This window comes from Sceloporus occidentalis, unplaced genomic scaffold (assembly GCF_023333645.1).
Source record: "Sceloporus occidentalis isolate IW3139 unplaced genomic scaffold, rSceOcc1.0.p SCAF_133, whole genome shotgun sequence".
In the NCBI taxonomy this organism is placed as follows: Eukaryota; Metazoa; Chordata; class Lepidosauria; order Squamata; family Phrynosomatidae; genus Sceloporus; species Sceloporus occidentalis.
Genome location: NW_028317113.1, coordinates 2709399 through 2721950, shown reverse-complemented (window position 1 = coordinate 2721950; position 12552 = coordinate 2709399). Strand labels below are relative to the sequence as shown.

Here is a 12552-nt window from a genome sequence, read left to right as displayed (position 1 = left end):
CACCCTTTCCTCACTCAAGAAGCCACGAAAACCCTACTCGATTCCCTTGCTATCTCTCAACGTGCCCATTGCAACAGCCTTCTGATTGGTAATCCTTAGTTTTGACTTTCTCCCTTTTAATCTATCTTCTTTACATGACATTCTCTTTCTGCTTCCCCACTTAGTGAAGACCTCCACTGGCTCCCCATTACCTGTAGTATTAAATGTAAAAACCTTTTAACCACATACAAAGCCCTCCATCACGCTGACCTCTCATAAATGTCTGCCCTAATAAGAAAATGATCCCTTATTCGATCTGCTTTTAATTCAACTCCCACATTTAGCTACAACACTGTTCCTCTTTCTATATACCTTGTGTTTCAGTCACAAAGTGGTAGACCCCACAGATCAGGGCTGCCAGGTGCTCGCTACAGGGTTCCAAACTGCCTCTGGAAGCAACAGCAGCACAAGCACTGTGTGTCAGGAGATTCATGAAATGGGTTACCATGGCTGAGCAACTCCACACAAGCCGAAGATCACTATGCACAATACCCAGCGCCATCTGGTTTGGTGCAAAGCACACCACCACTAGACTCTGGAGAAGTGAAAACGTGTCCTCTGGAGTAATCAATCAAGTTTCACCATCTGAAGTCTGATGGACAAATCTGAGTTTGGGGATGCCAGTAGAATGCTACCAAATGGAATGCATAGTGCCTACTGCAAACTTTGGTGGCGAACAGAGAATGCTCTGGGGCTGTTTTTCAGGATTTGGACTAGGCTCCTTAGTTCCAGTAAAGGGCAATGTTAATTCTACAGCATACAAAGAAATTTGACAATTGTATGCAACTTTGTGGTACCAGTTTGGGAAAGCCCTTTTCTATTCCAGTATGACTGTGCCCCAGTGCACAAAGCAAGGTCCATAAAGACATGATGGTTGGATACGTTTGGTGTGGAAGAACTTGACTGGCCCAGGCACACCCCTGACCACAACCTCATCAAACACCTTTGGGATGAACTGAAACAGAGATTGCGAGCCAGACCTTCTAGTTAAACATCAGTTCCTGACCTCACAAATGCCCTACTGGATTAATGGGAAAATCCAGTTTTCCCACAGAAACACTTCAAAACCTTGTGAAAAGCCTTCCAAGAACAGTGGAAATTGTTATAGCTGCAAACGTGAATCAACTACATATTAATGTATATGTATTTAGAATGCAAGTCCCTGCTGGTGTAATGGTCAGTTGTCCCTATTCTTTGTCCATATAGTGTATATACTGTGTTAAACATATACCATCTGAAAGAACATTGGCTATTGTAGTTCATCTGTTCTTTTTAGTTATTCACGATATAGGCTGCTATGCTGTCTCTGGTGGGAATGAGGAAATCTGCACAAAATGCAGAGCTCAGGCTATACAACTTATAGTAAGCAAACATAATTTTGTCCCATTCGTTCAACAAATAATGAAGAAAATACAGACATTTCATGTAAGAAGAAACATATATCATGTATGCATCCGAATACAGTAAGAATACTATTTATAAAACTGTACTAATGGCAGAATTGTCTGCTAAAGGCCACTGTTTCTTTTAGTGCTGAATTTAACAAATCAGAGAATTTGTTGCTGTATGTTTGTTCAATTTCTGGTATTTCATAAAATATATTTTTGTATGAAAGTTTCAACTTCATATACAAACACTAAACAGATGTGTATAGTTTGTGCTTCAAACTAATTTTAGATGAATTATTGGTAGCGGATGTGCTTCTGTATTGAAAACCCAGTCTTCTAATGATAGCAAATCATCTTCAGAAAACAGCAAATAGAGGTATCTGTTAAAAATACATTAATAAATTATTAGATATTGTGAAATACTGTTTTAATATATTTATAAGAAATTAAGAACATAATGTTTAATGTGATAATTGTGGTATAAGAAGTTGCCAATGTTGTGTCTGGGATGTTTACACAACAACAATATTTAGATCCACAGCCTAGTTCTACTATGTGCCCTTACCTTGTGTCACATAATGATAGGGGGGGGGTCGTTACTAGTTTCACTGGGAGCAGGATATGTAAAAGTGATCTTGAACAATGTCTTGTGAAACTGAAAAATACTAGTTATCGGTGATATGAAGATGGCTCTTTAGCATTGTATTTATCTATATTGTTATTATAATCTTTTACTAATTTAACATCCGTGACCGAAAAAATATATAGACCCAGCACTAGTGTCATGGGACGTGGGGGACCATGAGATGCTATGGCTGGTGGCATCACTATCGATATCAACAGAGCAGACATCAATACTGAAGAAGACTTTTGCAGATTGCTGATGTATACATAGGATAGGACTCCATCGCCTTAAGTCCAGAGCAACACACTGACAGAAGGAGGTGATGGACCAATCAATGTCATTTCTTTCCTGTTAGATGATCAGGTATACCGATTCTGGGAGGTGCAGAGTAGCATAGCCCCCTAGGATTTATGGCCCAATCAGAGTTACATCTCACCCTAGATTCCTATTGTTACATCACCGGATGTAGCCTACGATGCATTATGGTTACATTCTCTACAAGGGTAGCACAAGATAGGAAAAGTAAAAAATATATATTTGTAGAGAATATAGTAAACACAAGGAAGGACACATTGTGTTGATAATTTATAAATGACAATCAATATATAATATACAGTATCTATTTTCATGTTGTAGAGTGATATATTTGATTTCTAACACTTACTTTAATGTTTCCGACATGAAAAAGCTTTGCTGAACATTGTCATAGTTTGGAGTTGCCGCGTAAACATCTCTAATGCCCGAAAATCCACTTTCAATTCTGCAATGCTTCTCTAAGGCCTGGGGAATGTATACCATAAATATTAAGACAAAACATTTATGGACATATTCTCATTTAGTCAGAATGAACATTTTAAAAACAGACTATAATGCTTCTGTATAAAACCTCACAGCTTCACTAATGTAGATTAAACATAAATGCACAAAATATTTAACAGCAGATGATAACCATTCAGCCCACATAGTAAGCCCACTTTTCCTTCTGTAATTAATAATTCATCTTGCTGGAGTGATCTGCAGTAGTGCATGCTAGTCAGAGGTTGCATTGACAACAAGCATAAATAAATACTAGATCTTGGATGTTCTATTCACTGGAACAGCATGGGCAGCAGGAAGAGAAAAACATATGGGTAGAATGGAACAGATAATGAGTTAGCAGGTTACTGATAAGCAGTCAAAAAAAGTAACACATCTTATTCTCTACTGAATAGTATGGGTAGGTTGCATGAAACATTGTATCCAAGATGTTTACACACCACTTACAGCATGCCTTTTCAATCATCCACACATTGTCCTACCTGTACAATCTCCCAACCCCACTCCCTGTATTTGGAGTTATGTGTCAATCTCCACAAGTACAGATAACTCTCCGCCACTTCTGGACGCAATAGGTAATATCTTTCACTTAATCGAGTAGATGTGGCTTCAGCTCCAAAGTCAAACCTGAAAACCTCAGGCCCAAGCTTGGTCTCTAAAACAAAATAGACAATAGGATAAATACAACTTGTGGCCGCTAAAGTAACTCCTCAAGGATTTTAAAGCACAGCCCTTTTTCAGACATTAAAGCTGAGGAACAACATTTCTACAAGTGAAAACAAATAACCCCGAACAAAATAAAAGCCTTGATCTCATATGGAGCCCTTTCATGAAGATCATATATCCCTTCCTTATTTTACTCTACACAAAACTCTTGTTGAAGACTAGACCACTGGACTACAACGCTTCATGCACTTGTATATAAGTCAAAGTCTTTCGAAATATGAAGCAACAATTGAATATATTTAGAGCTTCTTAAGGGAAATCTACATCTACAATATATATGTGCAAATATCATATCTATATACTGATATGAGATATGACTACTTCATACCTGTACGTACATAAGATTCATGGCATGTGTGAGCAATCTCTGCAGCTACCTCCATGTAATGCTCTTTCTTCTCTGCTGGTGCATCATTGGCTCCAAGAGCCAGCATTCCTGCAGAAAAGCAGGTTAGATGTCCCATTTTGTGGTCCAGAATTCCTCCTCTCCATTCAGCAATATATGTGAGACCCCCAGGAGACCTTCTGATAAGATGTGCTTCTATTGCCTGCAACATTTAGAAAAGTCACTTATTTCTCACATTTAAATGTTTCAGATCACACAAATATAAGCAAAAGGCAATGTGAGTAAACAAAGTGCAGCTTTTAAATGATCAATTAATTTAATGATTAAACCTTATACCACTCATGTGAGAAAATAATTGCCCCAACCTAATTCCTTGGCAGCAACAAGTGCAATTAAACATTTGCGATAACTGCCAATTAGTCTTTTACATCACTGTGCAGGAATTTTGGCCCACTGTTCTTGGCAGAATTGTTTTAATTCAGCCACATTGAAGTTTTGTTGAGCATGAACTGTCTTTTTTAAGGTCATGTCATTGGATCCCAATCAGATTCAAGTCAGGACTTTGACCAGACCACTTCCAAACCTTCATTTTGTTTATGTTGAGCCATTGAGAGGTGGACTCGCTTGCGTGCTTTATGATTGTTCGGCTGCATAACCAGTCACAAACTGACGGGCGGACATTCTCCTTCAGAAGATGACACAATACATGGTTCCATTAATTATGGCAAGTCACCCAGGTCCCGAAGCTGCAAAGCAGCAGAGACTATCATACTACCATCAGGTTTGATTGTTGGTACGATGTTCTCATTGTGGAATGCTGTGTTAGCTTTTTAATTGTGGAATTGTGAACACTGACCCTAACTGAGGCAAGTGAGGGCCGCTGGTCTTTACGTGGTAGTCTTTTTTTGTAACCTCCTACTCCTGGATGAGTCGTCGATGTTCTCTTTGAGGCGTTTTGGTAGGCCAGCCACCACTGGGAAGCTGCACCACTCTTCCAATTGTTCTAGGTTTGCACACAATGTTTTTAACCGTGGTTCACTGGTATACCAATTACATTAGGCTAATTGGTTAGTATGTAAAGTAGCAATAACTTTTTCACATATAGCTTTTTTTCCTCCTGCATCATTTAAAAACTGCAGTTTGTGTTTACTCAGGTTACTGTATGTATATATATATATATATATATATATACACACACACACCAATCAGCCATAACATTATGAACACCTGCCTAATATTGCGTAGGTACCCTTTTTACCGGCAAAACAGGCGTGACCCTTCGAGGCATGGACTCCACTAGACCACTGAAGGTGATCTATGGTATCTGGTGCCAAGATGTTAGCAGCAGATCCTTTAAGTCCTGTAAGTAGTGAGGTGGGGCCTCATTGAATGCATCCATACGTTCTCCAGGTAAGCAACGCAGACACACCCGGCCATCCACGTGATGTAAAAGAAAACGTGATTCATCAGACGAGGCCACCTTCTTCCATTGCTCCGTAATCCAGTTCTTATGCTCACATGACAATCATTGGCTCTTTCAGCAGTGGACAGGGGTCGTCATGGGGACCCTGACTGGTCTGCAGCTACACAACATACTGCGATGCACTGTGTGTCCTGACACCTTTCTATCAGAACCAGCATTAACGTTATCAATTTGAGCTACAGTAGCTTGCCTGTTGGAATAGGCCACACGGGAAAGCCTTGGCCCCCCACGTGCATCAATGAGCCTTGGCTGCCCATGACCCTGTAGGTGGTTCACTGCTTTTCCTTTCTTGAATCACTTTTGATAGGTATTGACAACTCCAGACCAGAAACACCCCATAAGAGCTGTAGTTTTGGAGATGCTCAGACTCTAGCCATCACAATGTGGCCTTTGTCAAAGTTGCTCAGATCCTTACGCTTGCCCAATTTTAACACATTAAATTTGAGGACAAAATGTTTGCTTGCTGCCTAATATATCCCACCAACAGGTGCCATGATATCAAGGTTATCAATGTTATTCAGTGGTCATAATATTATGGCTGATCAGTGTATATAGCTGTTTTGTTAGACAGGTGTTGTGTAAATCAGGTATAGGAGCTTGGCTTTTATCTTCTGATTTTGTTTTTGGGGTGTTTGTCTTGTTCACTTGCAAATAAAACTCACACATATACATGGCAACCCCCCTTTAGCTGAGGGTCACCAAGCCTTTTTTTTTTTTATCTTAAACCATGGCTTTTTAGCCCAGTATGGCTCTACAAGTCCATATTGCAGGCAAACTCATGAGCAAACACCCCAAAACAAGATCAGAAAACAAAACTTTCCATTTGGAGGATGTGCCTGACGGCGCGGTACATGAGCATAAAAATGTAATGACAGCCAAGGAGTCAAAATCATTATTGTCCTCTTCTTAAATGTCCAGATCGTTTCCTCTGTGAAGGTGGAATTTATGACTTTGTTTCGTGTCCTAGAGGGTCAGTGCAATACAGTGCTGTACTTTTTTTCTATACCTGACCTATGGAATGAAAGCCGAGAGATAGCTTTGCCCCAACATATGAAACCCCGTGTTTTCACACAGCATGCTCAAGGGTTTGGCAGCATGCGTTTTTTGCTGAAATATATTACACCATCTCTACAGGCATTAAAGCCCAGTAAACTGAAATAACATAATATGGTTCTGTAGTCGTGAAGTGGTTAAGACACAGCAGCATCCAAACTGCAGTGTCATATTTTCTTGTCGTTAGGAATGTTACGTTTGAAATCAAACTTTATCTAAAGCAATAAAGAGCCATAGCAACCACATTAAAGCTTGATAGACATTAAAAACTAAGTGAATGTACTCTTAATTTGTTTATACAGCCAACATAACTTGTTGGGTTAAAAAAACAAAAAAAACTGCATTATCTCCCTTCTCTATTCCTGATGTGTTTTTACTCTAAAATGAACAGGACTGGACGCATTTGTAGACAGTCGGCATTTGGCAGTACCTGCAAAAAAAAAAAAAACTCAGCACACATTAAAGTGGAAGATTATGTATGGGAGTCACTTGCAAAAGAAAAATAAGTAATTGCTACCTCCACGGCTTTATAATACATGCTCTTGGCTTCATCGTCTTGTTTCGCTGACATCAGCCAAGACTTGATTAAGTATTCATAGAAGCTGTCACCAAGTCCTCCAAGTGACACATGGTCTGTGGAGAGAGAAGTGACAAGTCATTTATATGGGAAGGAAGATGAGGAGTGTAATCTGGCATTTAATTTACATGCTTGCATATCTTGTTTTTATACGTTCAAGATAAATAGCTATTCTATTCTGGTTTGTTTTAACATTATCGTTATAACATTGCTGGCTCACAATCAAATGTTACAGAAAAAACTGTTTAGAACCCAATCCAGGAGATAATGGCGGTTATGAAATCAATTGGCATTTAAAACTATACACTTATGGATCCATTTGCTACCCTGGGAGTCACCACCCGTTTATACCATCCAAATACCCAAGGATGCTTTTCTATCCTGTACTTAAAGTATTTAAATATTTTTAGCATATCTTTTCTCCTCCAAGCTATACATATTGAGTTCCCTTAGACGTTATTGAATCCTGCAGAATATTCACCATTTCAGTAGCCCTCCTCTAAGATGGTTTACACATGTAGCGGTTGTTCGGCGTACTTACAAAGTCCTATGTATAACTGGGTGAGAAATGCCATTAGTCCCTTTACATATGAGAATTAGCAGACCATTAGGAAAATTCCAGACACCCATTAACCTGACAAACTATTTTTCTGGTTTTTTTTCTCATTATATATTTTATATATCAAACAGCCTGCTTTCTCTTGGTCAAAAGATACTATTTTGCACAGAATCAATTGAACCTTCTAAGAACTGTGTAGATTTCTTAATAAAAACTGTCTCCATAACACTAAATCCTTTAGAACTGCCATATAAAAACACGTTGTCAATCCTGTGTAATTATTTCACTGTGGAGTATTAATGATTTGTGCAAACGCCATTCAAGTAACTGATATTACTCTACTTACGTTGGACCCAGTTTCCACTGACCGGACTGAAGTAATTAGGGTAGAGTCCATGAGGCTTTTCAATTTTGTTTAATACTTTCCTTATGGTATTAACCTGAAAGATCCAGAGACAACCCTGCATTAAAAAGTATGCCCAATGATATCAATTGTGTTACCAAGTGTACATATTCCTGGATTGTCCAACATGGCCTTGAGGGTAGCAAACACAACAGCTGATAGATAAGACATTGCTCACAATGTTAATAACCGGATTGCATGAAATTAGCAAACTGATAACATTTCCAAGGCTAGCATGGTCAGAGTCAGACACACTGATGTCTCCAATGACTATCCCTTGATGGCATTTGTCTACAGTATATACATTCATTATCTTATGTTTTCAAATACCTGTAAATTCTAAATGTCACATGATGGGTATACGTGTAAAGATGTCGTAATTGCAAAATTCTAAGAAGCCACATATACGTTTTCAGTTGTGACAAGTTTCAAGTACTTTGTGCTACATGCCCCAAACATTAGGTCTGAATGTACCTATGGTATAAAATGTGACCCATATTATGTATAAAATCTAAACTGACTCTGTAAGTGGCGGTATCACATCTGCTACATCCTAAGATGCTGTGTCACATTAGGATATATATAAGCAGGTAGTTATGTTTATATACGCCATTAGATTAGTCTCGTCTTTAGACTGAAACTCTCTGTGTTACTCCAAACCTGCATGCCTGTATTCTGTACTGACGTAACAGTAACTCAGTCTCACACTGGGTGGAATATAGCAATTCTGTACCAGTCACTCATGATCATGAGGTCAGTTGTTTGATGCAATGAAACATTTTGAAGGGCCAGAATGCTTTTATGTAGGACGTATTGAGGTAGTTGTGTCAGACACACAATTGAGTATTTTTTTTTTCAGTAATTATGTGGAATACTTGCCTTTTCGGTAAAAACTGTGTTTCCAGATAGTTCACTGAGCTTCAGGAATTCCAAGTGCAAAGTGCCAAATTCAGCCAAAATGCTGCTTCCTGCGGAGGCCCAGCCCCAACTCCAGTTCAATCCACTTAAAATATAAAATAAATGACATATTTGTCTAGGGAGAGAAAGTTCATTGCAGCAATGGGTTTATGTGAACATGAAAAAACAATGGCATAACAGGCCATGTGAAAAGAGATGCACAACTTTAATGATTTAGCCCTTCTGGGCTGTCCATATTTTAGTAATAGACTTTATTTCAAATGGATATCTTTTTGTTTTTTACCATAGATCTACATTGTCTAAGGAAACCATAGAGTTAATAACATTACTGTTTAAATAGGTTTCAACACTCTAATGTATATGAATTTTAATGTCACTAAATATCCAAGCAGAGCACCCAAGCCTCCCTTTTTTCGATCGTCAGTCCCCCTTTGAATCCCACAAAACCATGCCATTCATTAATACCCCATAACCTTTCTGTTCTGGAGGCTCATCATTTATCATGCTTGCTTTAGCAGGTTATAACTTGACCTAGAAATGTTCACTCTCCATACTCAAGTAATATAAGACTACTGTGTGTGTGTCTACTGCCAGGTTCTACTGTAAGGTTTGTTTTGACTTAAAACTTAACAAGTAGGAGTCACATTCTTACTTCCCAAGGTTGATGATTCCACGTGGGATACCAGTAGGCGTGCTAAATGCTGGCAACAATTTCTTTCCAAGACTTATAGCCTTTTCTCTGAAGACCTGAAACAAATGAAAATATTATTTATACACTAGGCAAAGGTAACATAAAAAAAAAATATATGTAATTATTTTAAATTCATTAAATACAATTCTGATGTAAATGCATAAGTCTAGTAATACATTAAAATAGAATATGAAGGCTTTTCAAATAATCTAGTTATTACTGCCGTGTTAGAGCAAATAAAGGTGATTGTTGGCTCCAAAAGAACTAATTGTGCAAATACTCAGACTGAACTCTTTGTCCTCAGTTCTTATGTAGTCAGGTCTGGGGTCTGAACTCAATTCAGAGTTTGCTCTAAAAATTATAGGCTTCCCTATGAAATTGTTATGTTATAGCAACTTGAACTTCAACTCTTTAACCACCTTAACCTCAGTCCAATTGCTTCTGCATGCTCTCATCAAGTAGGTGGAGAACAAAGTTTCTATAACACCTCCACTAAGGCAAAGAAGGCACCAAATACATTTCTAGATAGTTTATGGGGGGGTTCAATCCACAGTCATTTAATAATGCATGTTACCTTTCTAGTTATTTTGAGAACGAAACATTGCAATAACATTTAACTCCCCATTGAACTCAATCAGCTATTAGTTTATAGGTGTCATCCCGCATTGGGAGTTCCATTCCTGTTTTGACCAATTTGTGTTGGGTACGATATAACTGTAATTAATCAAGCATATGGATGCTGCAAAGTGGTCGACTATATTTGTCAACGACGATGTAATATGCAACTTAAATTGGCAACAGAGCAAGCCTATAAAATATCACATTCTACACACCTTTTAAAATCTTTTATCAGTCATATACCCTGTGTATGTATTTTCTGCATTAAGCTATACATTTATATCGCTGTGATGTTATTTTAGCTTTTACCTCTTTTCCTGAGAGAAAGTAGGCTGAGAGCAATCCTCCTATATACCGGATGTTCACTTCAAACAAAGAGGCTTCACCGTTCTAATAATAAATAAAAAACCACAATATAAAATTAACATATGTTTAAGAATGAAATGTAGGGCCTCCTAGGTCTCGTGTTCTGTATGAATGGCATACAAAATGTGTCTGTTCTTGTGTTATATATGACTGATATGCAATGCCTTAACTCATATGCTGAGATATGGGGCCATAATACTTTTTTATGAATGATATAAAGAGGCCTTCTGTGATATGTGGTTGATATCAGAAGATTTAGAGCTCTAATGCTCAATATTAATGATATACAGACTTAACGCCCTCAGTATGAATAATATACAGATATTTATAGAGTTAATCTTGTGTATGAATGCTATGCGATGCTTTACAGTCCAAATGGTCTGTGAGATTGATATGCAGAACTTTAGAGCTCTAATGCTCTGTGTGGTTGATATGCAAAACATTGGAGCTCTAATGTCTCATAAAAGTTGTATGCAGTGGGAATAATAAGCAGAATTTTAGAGTTCTAATGCTATTTATGAATGATGTGCAGACCCTTGGCTTCTTAATGCTCTGTGGGAATGGCATGCACAGCTTTGGAACTCTAATGCACTGCATGAATAATATCCAGAGACTTTTTCTTATTGTTTTCTATAACATACCAAGCCTTAAAACTGCATATTGAATGTTATATATTGATTATATGGAGATTATTAGTACTGTAAAGCTGTGTGTGAATGGTATGCTGAGCCTTAAAGCTCTGAATCTGTGTGAATTATATATTTTACAGCTAATCCAACCCTTAGCCGATTGCTACCAAATCATTGGTGGATCTCGTGTGGTTTATGCTTTTTGTCCATTATTCCATACAACATATTTGGACTATATTTTGTATTACAAACTTATTTCCATAAAAGATACACTAGTAAATTAGGTGTTTATTTGTTGTACAGCTCGCCATTATCAATTTATCTCTATTATTTTATTGTGTTGGGAGACACAGTTTTGAGTATTGTACAGTAATATTCTGCACCTATTTCTTCTAAACTATATAAGCTTTCTTGAGTGCCTTCTGTTGTATGACGCCTTACATCTATTACATTAAAGCTCAACAGAAAACAATTCCTTAGGTAATGAAGTTTATAGCTTATAGGCTGTTTTATCACAAAAGATTTATGTTGATTGTCTTGCTGCAACGTATCAGAAGAATGTAGCTTTGCACACAAAGCGAAATGGGAACAATAAACTGTATAAATTTAATTTTAACAACCCTCACTTATTCTGAATGAATGATCAGTTAGTCTTAAAATCTATATGCCAACATACAGCGCTGTGAAAAAGCATTTGCCCCTTCCTGATGTCTTCTATTTATTGAAAGAGTTAATCAAAACCCATGTGAAAAAGTAATTGCCACCTAAACCTAATAACTGGTTGTGCCACCGTAACTGAGGCAAGCAAGGCCTGCAGTTTTTTTATATGTAAGTCCTGTGACCTGGAAGAGTCGTCGATGCACTCTTGGAGGAATGTTTTGACCTTTGAGAAGGTTCATCACTGTTCCAAGTTTTCTCCATTTGTAGATAGTGTCTCCCACTGTGGTTCACTTTTCAGACTGATAGATGTCAATTCTTTTTTTTTTCATCTGCTCTTTAATTTCTTTAGATTGCTGAATCACCCGCTGCTTTTTGAGACGTTTAGCCTACTTCACTTTGCAAGACAGGTTCTATTTAATTGATGTTTAGATTCAACAAGGCTGGCAGGAATCATGCCTGGGCGCATCTAGTGAAATTGAACCCAATTATCAATTACATTTGGTTAACTGGTTGATTTAGTAACTAAGAGGCAATTACTTTTTCACATAGGACCAGGTAGGTTTGTATAGCCTTTTTCCTTTTTACATGAAATCATTTAAAAACCATTTGGCTTTTTTCGGGTTTTCTTTGTCTACTATTACAATTAATTTGAACA

General features: G+C 37.7%; 1 protein-coding gene across 1 annotated transcript in view; it reads right to left on the bottom strand.

Moving 5' to 3' along the window:
• Positions 1-1701: 1701 nt before the first annotated feature.
• Positions 1702-12552, bottom strand: part of LOC149281412 (mannosyl-oligosaccharide 1,2-alpha-mannosidase IC-like) — a 29058-nt gene continuing 18207 nt past the window's right edge. The window contains exons 4-12 of the mRNA XM_089499354.1: positions 10552-10632; positions 9586-9680; positions 8895-9018; positions 7959-8052; positions 6994-7109; positions 3923-4142; positions 3351-3523; positions 2717-2832; positions 1702-1807 (exon numbers count right to left, since the gene is read on the bottom strand). Of these exons, the coding sequence (XP_089355480.1) occupies positions 1702-1807; positions 2717-2832; positions 3351-3523; positions 3923-4142; positions 6994-7109; positions 7959-8052; positions 8895-9018; positions 9586-9680; positions 10552-10632 (1125 nt within the window). The remainder of the gene's footprint in view (positions 1808-2716; positions 2833-3350; positions 3524-3922; positions 4143-6993; positions 7110-7958; positions 8053-8894; positions 9019-9585; positions 9681-10551; positions 10633-12552) is intronic.